Source organism: Oryza brachyantha, chromosome 12 (assembly GCF_000231095.2).
Source record: "Oryza brachyantha chromosome 12, ObraRS2, whole genome shotgun sequence".
In the NCBI taxonomy this organism is placed as follows: Eukaryota; Viridiplantae; Streptophyta; class Magnoliopsida; order Poales; family Poaceae; genus Oryza; species Oryza brachyantha.
In genome coordinates this window covers 4,645,573-4,670,824 of record NC_023174.2, presented here as the reverse complement: position 1 = coordinate 4,670,824, position 25,252 = coordinate 4,645,573, and the positions used below count along the sequence as shown (strand labels likewise).

At 41.3% G+C, this 25,252-nt stretch overlaps 2 protein-coding genes across 2 annotated transcripts; both read right to left on the bottom strand.

Moving 5' to 3' along the window:
- Positions 1–2,793: 2,793 nt before the first annotated feature.
- LOC102716467 (adenylate kinase 3) lies at positions 2,794–5,975 on the bottom strand. The gene is made up of 6 exons (XM_006664389.3): positions 5,779–5,975; positions 5,111–5,256; positions 4,903–5,022; positions 4,613–4,780; positions 3,984–4,073; positions 2,794–3,244 (listed from the first exon to the last, which is right to left on the bottom strand). Exons 1-6 carry the CDS (start codon positions 5,891–5,893, stop codon positions 3,146–3,148), a joined length of 738 nt encoding a protein of 245 aa, XP_006664452.1. The 5' UTR covers positions 5,894–5,975; the 3' UTR covers positions 2,794–3,145.
- A 12,558-nt stretch (positions 5,976–18,533) lies between these two features.
- On the bottom strand, positions 18,534–20,142 carry LOC102716182 (anthocyanidin 3-O-glucosyltransferase 2-like). Its single transcript, XM_040529555.1, has one exon. The coding sequence runs from the start codon at positions 20,094–20,096 to the stop codon at positions 18,642–18,644; it is 1,455 nt and encodes a 484-aa protein (XP_040385489.1). The 5' UTR covers positions 20,097–20,142; the 3' UTR covers positions 18,534–18,641.
- Positions 20,143–25,252: the final 5,110 nt, after the last annotated feature.

Here is a 25,252-nt window from a genome sequence, read left to right as displayed (position 1 = left end):
CCACAAACCACTCTGATCTGTACATCAGGGTAGAGAAAAAGCTCACGACTCGGAGGTGGATCATGCTAAATTTGGAAGTGCTGCTTAAATTTAAGTCTTAAAATCAAGTTGAGCTAGGTTTTTAGCTCGTGAGGCTAACAAGCTAGCTTGAGAGCTGATTATTTAGCTCGCTAGTATAATAGATCACTATAAGTATATATATTTAGGGATGCTTAACTAGTGGTTAGTCTTATATTTACATACAAACTGTTAAAGTTTTCTTTATTGATTAAGTATATTCTTTACTATATAATAAAATAGTAAAAATTATGAATTATGAAGATAATTTAAGTGAGCTATAGCTGGTTAATAAGCCTAACAAGCTAGCTCACGAGTCAAAGCCGGGCTAGCTTGTTAAGACAATAAGTTCAGACGAGCGAATTAAGTTATTCTATCTTGTGTGGCGTCTTCAGTCACACAACTTAGATCCATAGCCACCGCCAAGCTTCTCCCTTCTAACCTTTACCACCAGCAAAACCCTAATGATCTCTCCCTCTAATTTGGCCACAAGAGTGCTTTAGCTGTCACTGTGTTGTCTCCGGTTGGCCCTTGACTTGTCAACTGTCAAGGAAGAAGAAAGGTTAGCAACTCTATATTGAACATAGCAAAAAGAATTTACTAATTCTTCGTAACCCACCTCCTCTCTTGCATTATTGCATCATGACTTCTTTTTTTTCCTGAGAAATCACCCAGTACTCGAGCAACTATCTTTTGGGTCTATTTGTGAGAGCTTAAAATTCAGCAAAGCAATTGGTGAGAAGCAATCTTCTCATAATATAGAAAAGCTAGGTTTTCTAGCTTCTAGCTTATAGTTCATTTTTTTTTGGATTCCACAACTTCATATTCTCAAAAGTTGAGTGTTATTTAGGAGAGTTCTTGATTTTTGGAGATTTGTTTGAGAAGTTGTAGCTGCTAGTAGCCCCACCAAAAAAGTCATTTGAGAAGTTGTAGGTGCACTATTATGTGGGGTAGCCCTAGAGCCATCGTGCAATATCCTAAGACACAAAGGTTGGCTATGCCTTTGCCTCAGAAAGTCCCTAGCAGCGATGAATGATTTTACTAATTCAAACATGCTTATTAAACCGTCAACTATGTTTGTATAAACTTTGTTGCCATCATTGCAATACCTATCTCAATGAAAAATTGATATGCGGTTGTGGACCTCATACTTAGTATCAACAATGTAAGGTTTTGCATACCCTGAAAACTCACCCCTTGAGGAAGTAAATATCCAATTCGATGATAAAGCTAGCCATGAATTTCAAACATGTATGGCCCAAGACCTTTGTTTATACATAATTTTAGCACTCATTGATGTGAAAGCAAACATAGAATTGTATGATCTAATAGAGATTTAAGTATTTAGATAACATACGACTATCTGAGTCTAGCAGTTTGGCAAAAAAGTTGGAGGAGGTTCCAAATATGGCAAACAAACCTTACCACCCCAGCAACAAAGATGAAAGTGAATATGATTACTTAAATATACCGAAATTCTGCACCACAATATTGGCACACATGGGCACGAAGCCCATAATAAGAAGTGTGGTCCGGAAATACTGTTGTTAGGAAGGGTGATATTATTTAAGAAGCATTCCTAGAACATATGTATCCTCAATTTAATTTAGTAATCAGAGAAAATTAAATAACTTCATATGTGAAAAATTATTTTATTTTATTACCTATATGTTCAAGAAAATTTATTATTCATGCATGTTGTAGCAGGATTAACAACGCTCTCATCATTTAATCATATGGAATAAATGGGACTTAAATATATATTTAGCATATATACTTCTCGTAGATCACTCATAATAATGCATCTTTCTTAGGTATGTGTAAGAATACATCTTGAGAATAGAAATTCAAAACTACAAGAACACATCTTGTGTATAGAATTAAATAAACATTTCTTGGATGCTACACGAAATCTTTTGAATATTGTAGCTTTTCCGATTCAGCCAAATAATTACCTAAACTGAGAGGTAGAGCAGGTGTTATTCATGCAATAGCTAATATAGAACATATTATTTTACTGCTTATGTCAACTACCCACCTTTCTTTGCTTTATTATGGATCTCCGACAATGTTGCCTTTTACGTATTCCCCTAAGTAGAATGTGAACTCACACCTACAATAAAGAATGTATTAATTATTTAATATAGCAAAATTATATGGCCAAATCATATATCAAATTTGCCATGGATTTTCTATTTTGATCATGTAAATGTGGTAAAAAAATTAGACAATTTCTGATCTTCTGCTACTTGATTCTGTTGTTGGGGCTAATGAAGGTGACATAGGCCTCGTCCTCTGTGCGCATGCCGGCCTTCTCGAGGATATCCCTGGTGTTGTGTTGTAGGAGTCGACGTGACCCTTCCCACCGGCGATAATGGCGTTGCCGATGTCGAGGTAGGGGGCAAGCGCTTCGATGGTGGCATCACCGATGCACCCGTGTGAGGGAGAGCATTAAGCCCCAGAAAGGAGCTCGTCTGACTTAAGTCAGAGGGACATGAATAACTAACAGTGGATCCACCGCTCATAGGCCCACATGTTAGCCACTCTAACTTTAAGCTAGAGGAGTCCGTACCATGAAGCCAGGCGGGTCGCAGCGGGCTAGCATGGGGAGGACGCCCAAACCCATCTAATCCATAACCAAACACAAGCAAAAATAAAAATAAGATGGCCTCAGCTCATGCGTTTACAAAACCAAACACGCCCTATGGGTCCAACTCTAAATAAATGTAGCAGTGCTGCACAAACACCTCCCTTTAGTTATAACTTATTGATGGTCTCTTTGAATCCAAAACAATCAATCACAACAACGGCATCATTTCCAGAATTAAGATGAACCGAAGAAATACTTTGTCAAGATTGACTTGATGTGATCATACTGGTGTTGGTATACAAAATTTCTTTCCTCATTCCAACAAATTATTTTGACAAATTCCCGAGACTGGAGTGAAAGCTGTGACAAAATGGAGCGACTGCGGATACGGAGAATCAAAATGAAAAATTACAAGGTGTTGGTGGCAGCTTAAACATCTAGAAAACCAGTCAAAGGGTTGTTGGCACATGCCATGTTTTAGGCTGAAGAACATGCACTTCATGAGAGGGCTTTCTGCACCTCAGCAGTCACTTCCTTTGGTGGCTTTTCTGCATGAAGATTTGCGACTATGCCCTTCTTGGTGTAGTAGTCAATCACCTAGAGTAAGGAAACCATTCCAAAAATTTAAACTGACTGAACAGGTAGCAACTGCTTTGCACTATGGAAGATAAAGAACAATAGAGCTTCCACAACAAAATTCAGGATTTAAAAAAAATAATGAGGAAGTTAAAGTTCTCAGATTAAAACGTGAGGCAAGACATATAACTGTGTTATATGTCATGCATATGAAGTATCTATACTCCTATAAAAAGTAGTGGCCACCACCTACCCTCACTACAGTTTTACAATTTAACCCTCAAATTTCTTGATATTAAAAACCAGTTAAATATAGATTGATATATACATATAAATTCAATTTGAGGTGACTATTTCATATAAGAAAATTTGATAACACATCATAAAATCCGTAGCAAAGCACAGATATTTAACTAGTGAAATATTAAGAGCTCTAACACATGAATTTTAAATGATGTGGAATTTGTAGGCAAAAATAATGTCCATGAACAAAATGATTCGCCTAAGAAACCATAATCTACTCCCAGTTTCAGCTCAAAGAATTTTTTGATCTAGAGTACCAATAGTCAAGAACTCTTGGAGCTCTACTAAACAAACTCAAAAATGGAAGAAAAGTACAAATCTAGAAATGTAAGGTCTGCAAAATGCAATCAGAACAAAAAAGAATGAAAGATAAGCAAGAAACACCTTAACTGAAATAAGGTTTTGTCCTGGAAAAGAATCTGAATATTTAAAAACATAAGTGCTTAAGAAAACATACAGGCTTAGTTTGTACGTGGAAGGCTTCCAGCCTTGACTTCAATACTGCAGCTGTGTCATCTTTCCTTTGAATTAATGGTTCTCCAGTAACCTTAGTGATAAGACAAAGCAATCAGGGAGAAGCAGTGCACAGAATATTACCAATTAAACAAATTATATCAAACAAATTTACATAATAGCAGCACAGATATGTTCGATATTAACCCTTTGCTAAAGAAGAATATGCTTGGAAGCAATGGAAACAATATACAATCTCCTGCTACAAACACATGTCAATAGATCTACTTACGGACACTTAAGCAGTCACAACTGTCAGTAAAGGAAGCAAAAGGTGTGTCATGCAAACAATGCCTAGCATATCTTGGCCAAAAAAGGTGCACTTAACTTTCATACAGAAACAACATAAACAAGAACAAAATATCCATAATCAAACTAAATAAACAGTGGAAAGAAGATATCTAATGAAACTTTTTAATTTTGAAACAAGCAGAGTGTTACAACAATGAAAAGGGAAATTATGGTAAAAGCGCATGCTGCAATCAAACAATATATGAACCGAATCTAGTAGAAGTAATGAAAATGATACAAATCTGACATGCATGCGAGACCAAGTATTCTGGTGTGACTTACATCATCAATTCCAGGAGTCTTAGGAGGAGCAAATTTTGTATGGTAAGATCTACCACTTGATGGGTGGATCCACCGACCGGTAATTCGTTCTTCCAATATTGAATCATCAATTGCAAAGTTCAGAACCTTGTCAATCTTAGTACCTTGTTTGGCCAACATTTCGTCAAGCTGCACCCATTTTTTTAATAAGTGATAAAATGATAGAAACTATCCATTATTTAGACAGTGCTAAGAATAAAAGGAAGCTATGTTTTTTTTTCCTAGTGATGCATATTGACCACAGAACTCACCTTTTGTGCTTGAACAACAGTTCTAGGGAAACCGTCAAGGATAAAACCTTTCTGGCACGAAGTTTTCTTCATGGCTTCATCAATAATCCCAACAACCAAATCGTCGGAAACAAGCTCTCCCTAGAAGATAAGGGAAGACACAAAAGAATCAAGAAACCCATATCTTCTGGTTATAATTTGCAATCTGTATGTGTTTCTTGAACCCTACCTTGTCCATAGCTTCTTTAGCCTTGACCCCAAGTGGAGTTTTAGCAGCCACAGCAGCCCTCAACATATCACCGGTGGCTAAATGGCACAAGCAGAATTCATCCTTGATCAGCGGTGACTGTGTACCCTTCCCACAGCCAGGTGGACCTAGAGAATTTTGTGAAACAAAGGATGTCAAAATTGTCTGTCTTGCCATTCTAGAACATCAATTGCAAAGGTTTCTGCCCAGGATGCCTAATAAACTATCCTTATGCACCTAAGTCCAGAGATGAAAAAAAGAGCAGATACAAATGGATAATGCTCGTATTAGTTTTTACATTCACCCATCAAAATCGTCGCATTTTCCAGGGGGGCAAGAAGAGGTTTTTACATTGAATTTTACAACATTTTCCTCCGAATCCAGCCGGACATGTTCTTCGCAACAACCACGACAAGACGAGAGACGAGAGAGAGAGAGAGAGAGAGAGTGTGTGTGTGGAAGTAGAAAGGAAACCCCAGATTTGACCAGAAAAGAGACAACTTTGCAGCTGCGGATCTAGATCTAGCAACCCGCAGGGCCTTTCTGCGGCATCTCTCAAAATCAGGGCAGGCACGCATCGAAGCGGAATCCACCAACCCAAACCACCGAGACGAACATGAGGGAGGGAGGATGAGGGGGGCAGGCCTTACCGACGAGGATGACGCGCTTGTCGGGCTTGGAGCTGCACTTCATGCGGCGGAGCAGCTCCGTCATCAGCTCCAGCGACGGGACATCCTCCAGGTTCGCCGCCGCCGCTGCCGCCATCTCCGTCTCCTCCTCTCCGCCGCCGCCGCAACAACTACTCGTGCAGTGCAGACTGTGCAGTGCAATGCAGGTGGAGGTGAGCTTTAGGTGGGCCTTTTGTTACTACTTGGTGGGCTTTCTGTTACACTTTATTATATTGCCAAAAAGACGGTTTTACCCACGCACTTTTGTTAATAACTCCGTCCTATTATTACAAATCACGATAATCTAAATCCAATATGTATCGGTGATCTGGAGCTATACAAAACATGAACTTTGTCTTGTCTGAAAATTATAATTTTTTGTATGAAACAAAGAGGCTAGAGATTGATTGGAAACTGTAATATACGAACACTGGCACGGTTACCAGCCTCCTATTCGGTGAGGCATTGATTCGTATTTCAGCTTCAATTGGATTCACGTTCGAATTTGGCCAAGATAACCGCCATTTTTTGCGAATTTGTATTTAAGGTCCTATTTAGTTCCAAAAACTTATTCCAAAAATACCACATCAAATCTTTGGACACCTAAATAAAGCATTAAATATACATAAACACTAAAACTAATTACACACTTATGGCAGTTATGGGGAAATCACGAGACGAATTTTTGAGTCTAATTAGAACATGATTAGCTATAGATGCTACAGTAACCAACATGTGCTAATGACGAATTAATTAGGCTCAAAAGATTCGTCTCGCAGTTTCTAGCCGGAATCTAAAATTTATTTTGTAATTATACTACGTTTAATATTTTAAATATGTGACCGTACACGTTGATGTGATATTCCTTCCAAAAATTTTTGTGAACTAAACATGGCCTAAATAGATGTGTAGAGTTCAGCTATAAATTTGTATTTAAGGGGTGATTGTTTCGGTTTTTGTAAAAAACCAAATGACATATTTATAAATGAAAAATAATCTGTGAATAAAATTTTTATTCTTATATTCTTAGCGATCTAAAAATCAATGATATAAAATAAACTTTGGAGAAAAAAATCATAAAATTAACTTTAAATTTAAGGTAGAAAATTTAAATTTTAATATATAAGTAGAAAGATACTGTAGGAGTGGGATGGAATAAAGCTGGGGCTTTTCGGTAATAACAATAAGACACAATTTGAGGTTTTTGATACAAGTCAGTGTCACACTAGCCAACAGGAGTCATCAAACCGTTGGCACTGTTTCTTGTATTTTCAAACATGGTAACAAGAGAATGACTTGAAATTCGCTTCTGATGGATAATACGTTTTCGAACGTCAGCGTGAGCATTCTTCTTTCCTTAATTTTCCTGCCAAAACAACGTCCAACCCACACCAGTTACTACTACTTGACAGTACGTCACTCAACCATTACCAACCCCAGGTTTGGTGGCGACCACCTAATCCTCTCACATTAGCTAATTAATTTTCCATGTGGCGCCCAAATCCAGCTTTTTGTTGTTTCAACTCCAAGCGATCGATGTCTTGATGCACAGAGGGTACTAGCTGGGTTGTCAGGTTCATCAGTTTCCACGAGGGAGAGTTTCTGTGGCCGCTTAGTTCCAAAATCTTGTGATTTTGTAGCAATTCTAGGAGAACGTGTGAGTCGAGGGAGTAGGCGGTCAATAAGCCGAGCTCGAGCGAGCGTGCATGTCATAGGCTTAGAGATGATTGCTTGTCTTTTTTATGATAAAAACTAAATAATATATTTATAAATAAAAAATAATTGATGAATAAAAATTTTATATACGTAATCCTAGCTATCTAAAAGCTAATGTTGAAAATAAACTTTAGTAATAACCTCCAAAAATTAACTAAAAAAATTAACATTTTGACTTATAAGCATACGTATAACCTAAAAGGGTTGAAGCTACACATAAGCTCGAGCTGAGGTAACCTTCGAGCTTTTAGACAGGCTCAGCTCAGGCACGAGTTATAAGTAATATAACATATTTTAAGGATAGTATTTTGTAAAATAATTAATTTCTAGGTGATCATATTGATGGAAGAAGAGTAAATGGAATAAAATAAATATACGATGTCAATGTATGCTAATTCATTATGTGGATATATAACAAATAGTGTATTTAATCAACTACGTACTCCATTTGTTTAATATTATAAGATTTTCTAACCTTGCATAATCCATTTATTGATGCATGTATGGGGTTTGTGGATGTGTGAATATATACACATTGACATCCATATGAATCAGGTAAGAATAGAAAATCTTAAATTGTGCGTAGTTACTAAATGAACAATAAAAACCATATATAAGTAAAGATCGTTTATTTGAAGCCCGAGCTTGGCTCAACAAAGCTCAGGCTCGACTCGTTTAGAGCTAGAACCAAGATTAAATCGAGGCTAAGATAAGCTAAGCTCAAACCGCCAGTGAGCCTAGAGCCTTACTATAAAGTACTCCTAGCATAAGAATGTCACGGTCACATGATGTTTATTTGCCTATATAATTTATAATCGGTGGTTTCACCCAAATACCATCGATTAAATGAGTGTCTATAAAATACCACCGCTAACATGGGAAAAACAACTGGAATACCATTTTCATTTTTTTGCTATTTTGTGAATGTTTTGGCGAGATGAGTGAGAGCGACGTCGGGCGAAGCAGGAGCAGCGACGGCGGCTGCTAGGGTATAAATAGGGGGAGAGGGAGGCGGCGGGCATGCGTAGGACGGGGCGTCGGTTAGCGGCGCGAGGCGGACACGGCGCGGCGAAGTCGGAGGCGGGGCGGACGTTGTGGGTGGCCGGTGCGAGCGCGAACTACGGGGTGGCTGTTGGTGCGGTGGTTGCAGCGAGGTGGAGGTGGGGCGGAGGAAGCGGCCGGCAATTGCAGGTGTGCAGGATCGGCGGCAACGGGCGGACACGTTGGCAACGCGGTGGCAGCGGGCGCACGGGATCAATGAGGCATGGCCAGCGCGTGCGGGCGTGACGCATCTTGGTGGCCGAGACGGTTGCAGATGTGGCGCGCGGAAGAAGATGGGGCTGACAGGTGGTCCTCACCTGTCAGTGTCCCGGGAGAGGAGAGGGAGGTTGGTTCGACCTCTGGAGCTGGTGGGCGACGGCCTCGGCTTGGCCCACACGGAAAAAGAGAGAGAGAGAGCGGGACGGTCAGGGAGGGGCTGCTGGGCCATGGACGGGGTCGGCCCAGTGCGGAAGGGAGGGAGGGAGAGGAGGCCAGAGCAGAGAGGAAGATTGGGCCGATGGCCCACTCGGCTAGGAGAGAAAAGAAGAAAGAAAAAGGGAGAAAAGAAGAAGGAAAAGGAGAAAAAAGAAGGGAAAAAAGAGGAGAAAAGGAAAGGAAAAATGGATTTGCTTCCAATTAATTGCTGATTTTTAATACTTTATTTAAACAATATTTTATACTTTGAAATTTCTCTTTAAATCTTGTTAATAATTTCGAAGAGTTTTTTTTCCTGACGAAGACATGGTAGGTACATTGGAGAGAGCTGTGCAGTATGGTTCATTTGGCTATGGATAACATTTCTACTAAGAGAGTTGATAGACCAATTTGGGTTCTGAATAATAAAAGGGTATACACCACTAAATCTATGTATGATCTTTTGACCTTTAGAGGTGTTAAGGACAGGAAAATGAGTGATCTGTGGAGTTCTCCTATTTCTTTAAAGCTAAGACATTTTATTTGGTTAGCTTGAAGAGATAGAATTCAGTCGGCTGTGCAATTAAAAAAAAATGAACTGGGAGGGATCAGAGTTATGTCAGTGCTAGAGAAGATTCAAATCATATTTTCTTTAACTGTCGAAATACAATTTTTATGTGGTGTGTTTGTAGGGATGCTTTAGGTTGGTCTAGTTTACCTGTTAACCTTGAGGTTTTTGATGATTGTTTTAATTAGCATTACAGAGCTAGCTATGACAGAGTTAAATTCTGTATTTTAGCTGCAGTATGTTGGCAATTATGGGTGGTGCGCAATGATATGGTTTTTAGAGATATATTTCTCTCTTCCCCGTGTTTCATTCCTATTCGGTTATCTGTCTTCTGATGATGCAGTGGACAAAGCTTCTGCGGTCCGAGGAGTGTGAAGTTCTAGAGCGCTAGATCAGGGCGTTGCAACAAACAACAAGAAGAATCAACATTACAGAGAATTGGCTGACAATCAGTTCGGGTTGACGTTTTGGTGGCGAAATTTTTTTATTAAATAAACCTTTGTAGTAGGTAATTTTATTACTAAACCACCGGACAAAATTTTTCTAAAACTAAACCATTTGGCCACGCCAGTGTTTGTGGTGTCGCAAGACAACGCTGTCACACAGCCCGATCGGCGTGGCAGTCTTGCCAACAATGGCGTGGCAAGCCGTTTCACCACGCCAATATTGGTGGCGTGGCCAAAAGATTCATACGGTGGAAATATTTTTCCCGGAGTTTTAGTAATAAAATTATTTACTAAAAAGTTCTAAAAATTAAAAAAATTCTTTGGTGGCAGAAGTTAGTGTATGATCTAGTGTTTTGGTATGCTGCTGTTGTAGATTGGTCTGGTGGTTGTGCATGTGTTCGTTTGTTTTCCAGTAAGGCTGAAGAGTGTTGTTAGTTTGGCTATGGATGCTTTATCTTTGTAAAACCGATTGATCCCGATCCCCAAACCTCTTTTTTAAGCTTTAATGAAAAGTCGGGCTACGGCTTTTATCCAAAAAAATAATTTCAAGTGCCCCCGGATATTTTAAAATATTCCGACGAGCTTCCAATTAATTAAATTAATTTGCATGGGATTTTTCTCTTGAATTAATTAAGTGAATTGATTTTCGGTGATTTATTTAAGTAATTTAGACTATAGTAAAACTCAGAACGTGACATCGGTGGCACAGGGCGCGAGGATGGTCAGGGCGCGGGGTGCGAGGCTGCTGGTGGTGGCGTGCGGTCGACGCGGCAGTGATGGCAACGTGGCGCGGCACAGGGTGGTGCAACGCAAGTACGTTGCTGCTAGCCCTACAGAGAGAAATATGGAGAAGGAGAGAGTGAGGGGGTTGTGCGAAGCATGCGTGGTACACCGATGGCCATCAGGCCTTCACGAGAGATGATTGACCGAGCTTTTTGCTGCTGTGGCAGCGAGGAAGGCAAGACAATGTGTGGCGAGCCGTTGCGGCGTTGGTGTTGCGAGGAGATATGGCAGAGGTGGAGGATATTTTTAATGATCCCATTGGACGAAATGTCGTACACTAGATTTTCATAAAACAAAATCCATCTACAAACATAGAAGCGAACAACAAAAAATACTTTATCAAAATAAGAAAAAGGTACACCGAAGGTCTTTCAAACTTGTTAGCGAGTTACAAAATCATCCATCAATCGTAAAACCAGATATCCGACATCCGTTACCTATCAAAACGTACTGGGGCCACGTTCGTTGCCTCCAATAAGTTAACTTGTCTCCCTCGTTTTTCGCGTGCACACTTCCCGAACTGCTAAACGGTGTATTTTTTACAAAAAATTTCTATATGAAAGTTGTTTTAAAAAATCATATTAATCTATTTTATAATTTTTAATAATTAATAATTAATTAATTATATGCTAATCTATTACTAAATTTTCCGTGCTAGGGATAAGTTAACTTACCTTACGCATGACGAACGCAACCTGGGTCATACTTGGTCCTAGGGCAGTATTGCACCTAGTTCACGTATCATACGTGGCGCTTTGACCATGGTCGTCGGTGCTGAGTCAGCACAAGATAGTTACGATATGTTTTGGTGTGTTTGGCTTCTTCCTCAACAAGCTCCTCTAGAAGGGATATGCACTCGGCTTCGACATCTTCCTGTTCACCGCGCCATCGCCTACAAGAGCATGGTCACCAAGGCGCTTAGCCCGGCGGCAGTGAACCGTGGCCCGTGGGCATGGCGCCGAGTTCATCAGCACGATCACCACCATGGCGCACCTGCTGACAACCAAGGCCAACAAGCTGTCCGTTGCGCCGGAGGCTTTCTCAAGGGGATATCTCCTTATCTACTGCACGTCATCTAAATGATCATCAAAAATTGAAAAAAAATGAAGATAGATTAATACTCCCTCTGTTTCATAATATAGGACTTTCTATCTTTACCTAGATTCATATGGATGCTAATAAATCTAGACATATATATAAATTATATACATTCATCAATTGATAAATTTAGACAAGGCTAGAAAATCTTACAATATAAAATGGAGGTAGTATTAAATATAGAACTCCTAAAATATGCAAGTTTAAATATGACTTGTACAGTCCGTAACAAAAAATAACAAATATGACTATAAGTAATATATATTATATTAATATATCTTTGTTATGGATACTATTCGAATTTAATTTGTTATTTTTGTTATAGATACTAGAAGTTATATTTAAACTTGCATGTTTGTGAAGTGCTATATATTATATTAATCTATCTTCATAATTTTTTCTAAAGTTTTAATGATTATTTGAATAACATTCAACAAGATGAGAGAATGATCACTCTAGAGAGTTTAAAATCCACTCCCCTCCTTCCGCGGCAGGGACATCCTCAGTGGCGAAGCTGCTTGAAGGAAGGAGGGTTCCCAGGAACCTCCTTCGGAAAATTTTTTTAACTAAAGTTTATGAATTTTCACCATATATTCATTCCTCCGATCCAAATTCAGATATCCGTGGCACCCATCTCTATTTCACTGTAGCTTCGCCCGGGACATCCTCGGTTAGTGATCGATCAAAACCGTTTCGTTGCTTGCTTCTACTGGCGCGCGGTTGCACATGAAATGCATGCTGCAGCTGCTTGGGCTAATTACTTGTGTTGTACTGCAGGCGCTCGCGACCGATGCGCAGTGGGTTCAGCTACGTACGACTTGTCCGTGCACAACGTGGTGCCCATGGACGCTGGCGGCTACAGCGGCTGCCGGCACGAGGTACAACTCCAGGAACGACCGCATCGCGCTCGGCCGCGGCACGATAGAGGTAACTTCATCTGCAGCATCTCCGGATCCACCCTGGCACGCGCAGGGATGATACCATTAGTACATAATTTTTTAAAAGTAACTTTTCTATAAAAATATTTTTTAAAAAAAATACATCGTTTAATATTTCTGCGTGCGCGTGAAAGAAAGAACGCAGGCGCAGTAGTACTGAAATCCAAAAGCAGGGGCTGCCGCTCTAGCTTTCCAGCTATACATACGACATGTGTCGCTCCAAACAACAACAAGCGGCAGCACGCACGGCCGGCCGGTCTCATGCATCGTGCAAGCTAGCTAGTCTTGATGTCACTGCGTAACAAACTGTATGTCGCGCGCGATGCTCTCCCGGTCGTGGGTGCTGGTGTCCGGGTTCATCGCCGAGGGACGTGGCGAGGAAGCTCCCGGCCGGGAGCAGTAGACGGTGATGCCGGGCATGCATGCACGAGGCGAGCATGCAGAGGGAGCAGTACTACATCCCGGCTGCGGCGGCGCGGGGTGGCGTGTGCATCGTTGCGCTGACGGTGGCTGGGGGGAAGACCTTGTCATTATCCCAAGGGCATTTCTAATCCATAACACTAGATGTAGTTTCCATAAACTCCACACTATCAAGAAACTAGTACTAGACACTACTCTTCTAATACAAACACCACTATTTCATACTTCAATTTAATACTACTTATCTCACATAGTATCTTGAATATTGTGTAGAAACCATGTCTCATGTAAGACATGGTTTCATTTTCTTTTCTTATTTATTCACTTACCACATCATCTTTTATCCTGCATAGTAACTTATTTAATGTTATGAATACCATCCTAGTCGTTGGGTTGTGAATGCCCTAACTACACCGTGCTGACTCGAACGCCGGCGACCGTGGTCAAAAGCATCACGTATGACCCGGCTTTGATGGTTAATTAAGGGATGCAGATATCTGGTTTTACGGTTGGTCGTCGATTTTATAACTCGCTGAGAAGTTCAGGGATCTTTTGTGTACTTTTCTCTCTCAAAATAAAGATTCGATACTATTCACTGAAGCTAAGGAGAGGAACATTCACGTAGGAATAATCTTTCGCTGTCAAACAAAGAGGAATAAATTTTTAATTATGCCTTGGCACTTGGGCTAACCCCTGTTCCAATAGCTCTAAATATGCACGTAAGTTAAACAAAAGTCGGACAATAGCATTGACAAGCAATAAAACGCAATCAATCATTTAAATTGGTGCTAAATAGATCTACCAAAATTTCCACATCTACCTCATTATGATGCTAGTGTATTCCCTGCCCTTTCTTAAATAAATCTTCTAAAAGCCAAAAATCACAAAATTTAAAAAATCCTGGAGTTAGATGTTACCACCTACCAATGGAATTTGGCAAAATGCACTAACTACAGTTCTAATTTCTAGGAACATAAAGATTGATTGTGTTTAGGGTTGGCAATAGGGTGGATCGGGACCGGGTTAGGCAAGAACGGCCCTTGCCCGACCCCAAACTCCTTCCCTGGTCCCGGTCCCGGCGGATCCCCGTCCTCGAACGGGCCCCGACGCCCTTGCAAAAACAATGGTCAGAGAGAGAAGAGAGTATGTACTCACTGTCACTAGCCATCGCACAGCTAGGTAGCCCTGCTGCCACCCTTGATGTCGCCTGCTCCGTTGCGCCACCCCGACGCCGCCGCCGCCCCTTGCCGTGCCGCCGTCGTCGGGTGAAAGTGATGAGACCGAGAGAAACAGGAGGAAGAGGAACTTAGAGAGTGAGGAGAGAGAGTGGGGGTAGGATTTGATTGAGTGGGCTTTGTATTATTGGGCCTTCATTTCAAAGTCTAACATACATTCTGGGTCTCCGCGGGTGTGAAGTCTCCCCTGGTCCTGACCCGACCTAAACTGGGGACCCGCGGGGAAATTGTCATCGCTAATTGTGTTTTAAGGGAGATGGTTGTGGTGTTGTACGAAGTATGCGAATGACTAGGCAGTTTTTAGTTTCGTATGAATGAAAGCATACCATCACACAGCCGGACAGCCCTGTCCCCTGCGACCGGCCCGGCCCTGCAGGCTGCAGCCCTGCGCCTGCGCCCCTCAGCAAGTGCTGCGCTGCCCATGTGTGCATATTGTTGATTCATGCCTAGAGGCTATGCCAATTTATTGCCTACTATGCATTCCTACCTGGAGTGGCTGTGTCAATTTGTTGCCTATGTAAATCCTGAAATACCGCCTGGTTTCAGCACTCTGCCGGTGTGAGTGCCAACCCAAACCCATCCATTTTCATTGCATAACTATTATCCATAACAATTTGTACAGAAACATCATTCATTGCATAACTCCTGTCTGAAACAAAAGAAGATACATACAACATTTCTAGCTAATTTCTACCTAACACTAAGATAACAACTAAGATGCAAATGACTACTAGGTAAATCACTCTATAACTCCTAAACTTTTGATTATCCATTTGCTTCTTCAAAGCTACAATCTTTCCTACACTTATTGAGCTTTTCAATTGGTGACTTCAATCCTTGGTTGGATTTATGAATACGTCATCGTAATTGCGTTCGCGGAACTGCTATATCGCTTTGGGCAAGAAACTGGCTTTGCACAAACCTACAAAAATCACAGGTGGCCCCGATCAGGTGTGACAGCTTGGACCTCGATGATATCCTAGAGGGCAGGCCTGCCTCCAGAGCAAACTTCCTAGTGAAGTACCTAGGGTTGCCCCTAACACCTGGAAGATTGCGAAGAACACACCTTCAACCACTATTCGACAAATCGATGAATCGCATAGCTGGATGGTGTGGGAAGCACATTAGTATGGCTGGGCGGTCCAATCTGGTAAAGGCGGTGCTCACATCGCAACCTATTTTCCTCCTAACGGGATTGAAAGCTTCCAAGGAGTCTCTTGAAGCCCTCAACAAACAAAGAAGGAGATTCCTCTAGGCAGGCAGAGAGGCTCTGACAGGGGAAAATGTAAGGTCAACTGGACACGAACTATCCTACCAACAGCTGCCGGTGGACTGGGGATCCTGAACCTGGGAAAGTTCACAAGAGCTTTGCACCTTAGATGGCTCTGGCACGAGTGGGAATCACTAGAGAAAGCCTAGGTGGGGTCTGGAACACCAAGTGACAACACAGACAAACTCCTCTTCGCAACGGCAACAACTTTGACAATCGGCGACGAAGCCAAAATAAGTTTCTAGGAATCGGCCTAGTTCCGAGGACAGCGCCAAAAGGACACAACGCCTCTAGTCTATGCCTTGACAAAACAGAAGAGTGCAAATCTGCAGCAAGCATCACATTCCGACCAACGGTTAGCAGACCTCGACTTACCAGCTATCACAGGATGGACGACGAACCTAATTAGCCAACTCATCAAGGTTTAGGGTGTCTTCCATAGTGTACACTTAACGGAGAATGAAGAAGACAAGATAACATGGAAGCTAACCAGCCACGGTGAATACACGGCGGCTTTGGCCTACAATGCTCAACTCCTAGGCACAACAGCTTCCAATTTCAACACCATCATCTAGAAGCCCTAGGCGTCGCACAAATGTAAAACCTTTGCTTGGCGAGTAATCTAGAATAGAGTTTGGACATCAGACAGACTAGCAACCCGTGGGTGGCAGAATAACTACGTCTGCCCCCTATGTCGAAGGAGCCCGGAAACAACCCTCCACCTCCCGATGTAATGCAAATATGTGAAGAGAATATGGGCAGAGCTGGGGGACTGGATGTCATGCGAATAGATAAAACCCACGCAGTGGCATCAAGCCTCGACTCTCCTAGAGTGGTGGGAGACCACTGCTTGCGCAAATGAAGCGCCAAAGAAGGCTTTGCGTTCACTAATGCTACCGGTTGCCTAGGAGATTTGGAACAAAAGAAATCGTAGAATCTTCAAGCATCAGGAACTTCCGGTGAACAACCTGCTAGCCAAAATTAAGGAGGGGCCAAAACATGGGCCTTTGCAGGAGCGAATCATCTGGACAGATGGCTTGCCTTCTAGTTTTTTCAACACAAAGGCCTTGAACCTATTTTTTTGCCCTTGCGCTTGCGCATGTACAATTTACTCCATCTCTATTCAATGAAGCTGGCATCTTGCCAGTTTGTTCAAAAAAAAATGGGTGACTTCAATTCATTTTCCTTCGCATCTAGCAGCCCAGCCAACTTTGATTTCTCATTCTTCTCTTCTACCAATTGTTTTCGAAGCAAATCTACCAACTCTCATAGACAATGATACTTGTCGGCGCGACAGTATGAATCTCCTCTACGTACTCGTTTAGAAGGTCTTCCTAGATTCATAAGAAGCAAGTTCCATCCTTTCTCAAACAAAACAGGGTCAATTCAATTTGGCAACAACATAGCATGCACATGTCAATATTCTTACCGATTTTTCGCACTGCAGCAACTGACACTGGGGATTCCTTGCCGTATTTGACATGTGTGCAAGCACACTTCAGTGTACAACAGGAAGGAGAGACGGCCCGGGGACAATGAACACTATAACCACTTCACTGTCTCGAGTGTTTATGGCTCATCGGATCCATCGATTGTCATCGCGGTCATGCTTGCTGTGCATGTGCTGAGGACCCCTGTGGCCGCCACCGCCGCCTCCGGTCGCCGCCGCCGCTGCCTCCTCTAGGGTTTCTGTTTGTACTAGAAGGGAAAAGACATATGGTGTCATTGTTCATTTGTTCACCCCTGTGCATGATATTAAACCGTATCCATTGGTCGAAGAAATCGAAGTTGATGTCTCAAATTTTCAGTCACGGGATATTTATCGATTCAGTTAAAAAGATATCAACAATTAGAAGTGACTTCGCAGTTGTATGACTTATTCCATACATACATAACTTTATTTATGAAGCAAACCATAGAAAATATAAATTTACGGTTGGCAAATTTGCTATACATAAAACTCAAAGTTTGTCTAATTTAATGGTGAGTATCAATGTTTCATAAGAACGTGTCACGGTTGAAGAACACCCAGAAAAAAGTAATTTGTTTTGAGAATATCACAGCCATTATTCTATTACGTTTGATTGAAGAGACAAACCATGACGAAATATCAATTTTGCCCCTCAAGCCAATACTACATATTACTCGGCTTGGTCAAAGTCCTCTAGTCTCACTAGACCACCTCTCACTCAACCCCCTATAAAACCCAACTACAATATAAGAAAATTTCAACATTTCAAAATACACATTACGAAAAATTTTCAATTACACGTCAAGCAAAAATATCAAATTACACATTGCGCTCTCGTGTATTGAAAATTCCAATGTTTGCATAATATATAATTTAAAATTTTGGAAAATTTGCATAATATGTAGTTAAATTTTTGAAAATTCTGAATAATTTGTAGTTTTCAATTTTTTCGTAGTGTACTTGGGATTTCCGAGTCAATCGAGAAAGAGGTGGTCTGCTACCCAAGTGCCTCAGATCAACCGGAGTAGCATCTCTTGGTCAGTTGGTATAAGGGGCAAAATCATCATTTTAACATGCTTCTCTCTTCAATTAGATGGGGATATAGTAAAATAATAGTTACAGTGTCCTTCAAAAATTACTACCAGATATTTGATATATCCTTTAGATGTGACATCTTTTTACAATAGCTATTAGCAAATTACACAAATTTTTTAATATATATCTTGTAGTAAATTTTGTTTTTACGTTTCTACATCCACTCAAACAGGGGCGGATCCGGTGTGTAGGGGGAGGGGGAAGAAAATGGGAGAGGAAGAAGAGGAAAGCAAAAGGAAGAATAAGGTAACCACTAATCAGCCCCTAACCACTGCACTCAAAATAAGCACATTGCAACAATCGCACGTACTACGTCCAACTATAGGTTGAATTTTACCGGAAAATGTTATTCAGAAATTTTCATAACCACGTGGATAGGCCATCTGCTTGGTGAGCTTCTGCAACGCCATGTACGATGACCCGTCTTCCTCCACGGCGTTCCGGCACGCGGCCTTCGCCTCCGTGGTCTTCTCCCTCGCCTTCCTCCCCAGCTCCGACCCGTCGTCCATCAGGCACCGCACCGCCCGCTCCAGCTCAGCCACCTCGACGAAGTTGTCGCGCTTCCTGTCCACCTCCATGGCCACCGCGACGCCCATGACGGCCACGAGCTCGAACGCGTTCAGGTGCTGCTCCGCGTACAGCGGCCATGGCACCAGCGGCACGCCGTGCCACAGCGCCTCCAGCGTCGAGTTCCACCCGCAGTGTGTCACGAACCCGCCGACGGCGCGGTGGGCGAGGATCTCCTTCTGCGGCGCCCACTTGGACCACACGAGGCCCCTCTCCTTGGTCCTCTCCAAGAACCCCTCCGGGAGAAGCTCCTCCACGTTGGCGTCCGTCGGGTACGCCGAGTGAGCCGGCGGCCGGCCACGCAGCACCCACAAGAAGCGGTGCCCGCTGCGCTCGAGGCCGGAGGCTATTTCGAGCACCTGTGGCGGCGCGAAGCTGCCCATGCTCCCGAAGCAGAGCAGCACGACGGAGGCACGCGGCTGGGCGTCGAGCCACTGCACGCACTCGTGCGGCTTCTCGGGCGGCGGCTTCAACGACGACATCACGGGACCGACTGTGTAGATGGCCGGAACGCGGCGTCCCGGCACGCACCGGCCGTCGGCGATGGCCTCGAGGACGCCCGGCTCGAGCTCAGCCACCGTGTTGACAATGATCCCAGCGGCCTCCAAGAAGCGGTCACCGTGGTACACGAGCCACGTGTAGTTGTGATCCTTCTTCATCATAGGCGCCGGCAACAGAGCCGCCGGCACCGGCGGCAGCCCGGGTAAGTCGACAGCGCCTTCCATCTCCTCGAAATCCACGGCCACCTCCCGGTCCAGCGCCGGCAATCGCAGCATGAGCGCGAGCATGGAGGCGGCGGACGTGAAGTACACGTACCCGGGCAGGCCGAGCTCGCGGGTGACGTCGAGCAACGTGGTGCAGAAGAAGTCCAAGACGACGGCGGCGACGGGGGACTCCAGGCCGGCGATCGCCTCTCTGGCGTGCGACGCGTGCTGCTGCATGAACCGGGAGATGAAGTCCTCGCCGCCGCGGAATTCGGGGAGCTTCTCGGCGGGGAGGCAATGGAACCGGACGTCGTAGCCGGCGGACTCCGCGTCCTCCGCCTCCCTCCGGATGGCGTCGTCGAGGTCGGGCGCGCGTTGGGCCGCCGGCAGCTGCGCGAGGAGCACGGTGAGCGACACGGCGCGGTCGGTGCCGCCGCTGCGGAGCATCCGCTTGCCGACCTCCAGGATGGACGTGAGGTGGCCGGAGACGCAGAACGGGATGAGCACCACCGTCGGCGGGGTCGCCGTAGCCATAGCTTAATTAGCTCACAGATCACAGTACGCGCGCGCGTCTAGCCAGTGTGTTTAATTGCGTACTTGGCTTTTGAGTTGGCTGGTTGGGGCGACCGTGCCCATGTATCATGAATGCAACCGCACAGCCACCGGGGTGAATTTTAAACTCGGGCGCATCCCTCATCTATTATATGTTATTTAAATAAGCTTTTAAATTTTTAGAAAAATTATGAAGATAGATTAATATAATATATATCATTTCGTAAATATGTAAGTTTAAATATAATATCTATCATCCGTAACAAAAATAGCAAATTAAACTCTAAATAGTATATGTATACTCACGGTTATTTTTTTTATTTTTGTTGCGGATTATAAAATTTATATTTAAACTTGCATGTTTATAGAGTTGTATATTTAGTATTAATATATTTTTATAATTTTTTAAAACTTTTTAACAACTATTTAGATGACATCTAATAGATAATAAATTAATAGGGTTTCCTTTAAGAATCTAGAATACATTTCCGGCTTTCCGCACAGCCACTGATAAGCCACATCAAATCTACGGTGGGAGCCACGTCTACATGGAAACCAATAAAGCTGGAAACGTTTTTGCCTTTTTTAGAAAAAAAAAGCTAACACATGAGCTCGATTTTTTATTTATAAATATTTTTAAGAACAAACTTTACAAGTAATATTTTTAACATATGAACATACTAGTAACGTGCCTATGCTAGCGCCACGATGCCATAATATGTTTGATAATACATTATAAAATAAAAACATTCAAAGTATCATTTTCAAATATAAATTGTTCAATCATAAAATATAATTTAGTATAAGTAACTTATAGAGTAGTATATGAGCAATTAGCAAAAGTAACACAAACAACGATCTAGACGTGATAATAAAAAAATATGACAACTATCGTCTCTTTGCATCAAAACAATATATGTCAAAAGGTGCCAAAAATATGTATGCCACGAGTCATTCCTTTGCACCATATTCGATATGTCAACGATTATCACATGGTACTCGCCAATCGGCTTGGACTTGTTTAAAAAAACAAATGATAATGGTTAGTTCTAAATTTATAAACAAATGATTTTTTTTTGCCACCGAGCTGCTCCCATCACCTATCCTCTCACTAATTCCCGTTATTATCTCTTTTTTGTCTAGATATTTAACTTATATTCCTTCAATGACAAATATAACTATTATGGATTACTTTCTTGAATCTACTCTTTTCTCTAACTACCATGGAAGCATATATTCAAATAACACAAATCAGATCGTGTACAACACCATTTGCTAATACTAATACATCACTGTTGTCGCCTATGACCTCAAACAAAGGGTTCCATACAAAGCAGAGGAACATCAGTGGTTCAGAACACGAACATGTTTGAAGTTAACGATGGTTAGAAAAGGCAGTCAATTTATACACTTGTACATTCTCCAATCTGTACACATCAAACAAGTTTTCTATATCATCTTCTGATGAAATTGCCCCTATGAGATGTATTGAAGCACTTGAAAAATCTTAGAGCCCGTGTGCAGCTTAGTAGTCTACCTCTCTTCTCTCGACTCTCTTATCTCTTTAAAATATGCTTTGGTTATAGCCCGCTATTGTACAAAGTTCACACAAAGTTCACTGTGTAATTGGTGGCGCATCAATGTTACCCAGCCTTTCAGTTGATCGATTATAGTACGTTAAACGGTTAATGTTTCCAAACTTTACGATGGCCAATAAGAGTTTAATACAACACCAACATAGCTTCTAAGCAGTAATTTCTAAGTTATTCCCATAAAAATGTATTCGATTGAAACAACTTGTCAACTACCAAAGACCAAAGTTAATTAGTCCAATATTCCTTATTAAGCCCCTTAAATAATGTAGGTGGGCGGCAAAGTAGGTGTGAGGGTCATTAATTAAAAGAAGGAAATAACATCTTGTTTTAAAACAAGATTGGGCCACCTACGACCTACGACAATAGAGGTAGCATACTATCTCTAAGCATTATAAAAAATAACTTCTTTAATGTCTAGTTCTTAGCAAATAACTCGTAGTACAAATGATCCCACGATTCATTCCACTTGACATTAAAATATGTACAAGAGGCTATCTCTTGATTAAGAAATAGCTTTTATCTCTCTTCTATTAAAAAATTATATAGTATACCTTATTATAGATAGCTTATAGATATCTGTTGGAAATGGCCTTAATACAGTTAGATCGCACGTCATGATTCACAAGCCATGCATAGAAAAGACCTTGACACGTTAGCAAACAAATTTCTTTATATTTATAACCGTGCTAGTGCCTAGTGCCTCAGTTTTATAATGTAATATGTTTGATTTTTTGGTTGCAACGTTTGACCATTCGTCTTATTCAAAAATTTAGTAAAAATATAAAAAATGACAAGTCACGCTTAAAATTATTTTGATAATAAAGTAAATCATAAGCAAAACAAATGATATTTTCATAATTTTTTGAATAAGACAAATGGTCAAACATTACAGTTAAAAAATTTAGACATCTTACATTATGAACGGAGGGAGTACTAAATTTGACATATAAGATTTAATTTAATTGTACAATTGATCACTAGTAGAACAGAAACCACCCGAGAGTCAGTTAATATACTTATATTTTGTCTACTTGGCACAGTTAATTAAACCAAAAGAACAATCTGGGAACCATGTTGACGCAGTCTACAAAGCCACACTCAATTCATAATAACACTGGGCCAAAAGCATGATGGAAGCAAAAATTATCCAAGCTGACTTACCATGCGTTAAGCTGAGATAAAGATAGAAGATCAATTTTATCGTCTTTAAGTAGGTACTAAGAGGTACCTTTTTTTAATACCTTAGATACTAGCTTAGATACTAGCTTAGATACTAGCAGATACTAAATTTTACATAGAAGAAAGTGATATCTTCCAGGAAAAAAAACTCAATACAGAAGGTCGGGTTCTTTTTGTTCGTCCTGATGAAGCAGTGCATCGGCGCATCCCTCGGTCCAGGCTGTCAAAACAGTATCAACATCAACTAAATCAATTATAGCGCTTGAAGCGAAACTAAAGCTTGTACCTGTAGGCATCAATATACTCTTACTAACAAAGTAAAACAAAATCCAAATGTCATAATTAGCATTTTCATATATGAATATATCAAAACCTCGTATTTATTTAATAACTTCACCTACCACGTCACTATATTGGTCACCATATATAGTAAAGTGACCGGCGACCAAATTCGGAAAACAAGGACGAGTAGATAGACAATACTTTGAATAAAATGATTATTGCAACCCAAAAGAGATCCCGAGATCGACAGGCAACAAATATTGATCAATTTGATCCTTTCATACATTCAGGCGGAGGCATCTACCAAAAAACAAAAATCCCAATTTCTGAATTAAATCAAATTCTGGCCGTAATTCCTTCGGATAAATTGCATCTACATATACGAAAGCTAAAAACATATAATAGCAATTAAACAGAACAGCAATCAAATCAACAATTGATATCCCGGAAATCCCCTCGAATCGTACAGATAAAAGAGCAAAGCATTTTCTCAATGAACAAATGCAAATCAAGCACGCCGATAGGTTCGATACTTCAGAAAGTATTGCGTGAAAGCTTTCTTCAACAAAAACAAAACCCATCTCAAACTGCAAAAGAATCAACGACAAAATCCCCCCAAAAGTGGCTAGATTAAGACGACAAGGTAAGGCCAGTCTTAACGAGAGGTTTCGTGAAGGTGTCATACACATTAATTAGTTGTCACATCAGTACAAAAGAAAATATTTGCATAAAATTGTGAGGAGAGAGAGAATTCGTTTCATGGCCATAAAACGTTTGGGCATCGTTACCAAGTTCTCGGTAACGCAATGAAACTCGCATTAAGGGGTTAAGGCGTTTCATGCGATCAAACTTTCAACAATAATGAAATGATTTGTTTAGTTTTAGAAATAGTATAATAAAACGTTGCACTGTGAGTAGCTGTTTCATGCATCGTTTCATTGAGTTAGCTGTTTTAAAACCTGTGTAGTAAAACTGGGCATTGAGATGTCGTGCCTCACCTGCTTGAGCGAGGAGGGGAAGGTGATCCGCCGCACTCCAGCGGCAGCCGCATGATGGCCCGCACTCCCGCACTCTAGGATTGCAAGGCGATGGCCGCGGTGGGGAGTGGTGACGGTGGCGACGGGGATTCCGTGGCGACTGCGATAGGCGATTGCTGCGGCGGTGATGGCGTGGCAACTCCGTTACTTGTGGTTATTAGTACATGGGTGATTTTGGCTGGGCAGGTGAGGGAAAATAGATCAGGGTAGAAATGAAAAGAGATCTGATGAAATGAGGACCGTTTAATTTAATACAGATAATTTCAGTTGTTGGATTTATCCAAAGAGTAAGTCAAGTTTCTATATTACAAGGTAGATTTGGCCATGTCACCCTTTTTGGCGTGGCTACAAAAGAGCCGAGACACCTAGTGTGGCTGCCATGACATGCCACTGGTATGGTTGGAAGTGCTGCTACGTCAACTACTCAATGTCATAGCGATGTCAACTAGTCAATGTCATAGCGCCGTCTTTCCATGTCAGGCTATGTGCCATGGCAAAAGGTTTTGAAGGAAAAAATATTTAGCTAGTAGGTTAAGTAATAAAATAATTTATTAAAAAGATTTGCAAATAAAAAATTTCATGTACTCTGTAGCGACTACATACGTTCCAAAATAAAATCACTTTTGCTCAATCTAATTTGTCCCAAAATAAGTTTATTTCTTAAAAAAAATGTAAGAAATATCATTAATAAATGTCTAAGTCTAAGAAATGTCATTAACTAGTGTAAATTCTATGAAATGTCATCATATAAACGACTTTGTTTGAGAAGTATCACCATCGTTAGGGTTACGTTCATCTCTGCCGCTAAATACATTGTTCATATTATAGCACTTAACGGAGAAATATTGATAAAACCCTAATGACGATGACATTTTTTAGACAAATTCGTTTATACGATGACATTTAGTAGAACTTGCACTCGTCGATGGTATTTTTTAGAATTTAGTGTTTGTAAATGACATTCGTTAGATTTTTCCTTATTTCTTATTAATCATCGCATTGGAGTTTGAAAAAACAAGAAATGAATACATTAAAAATAGATAAA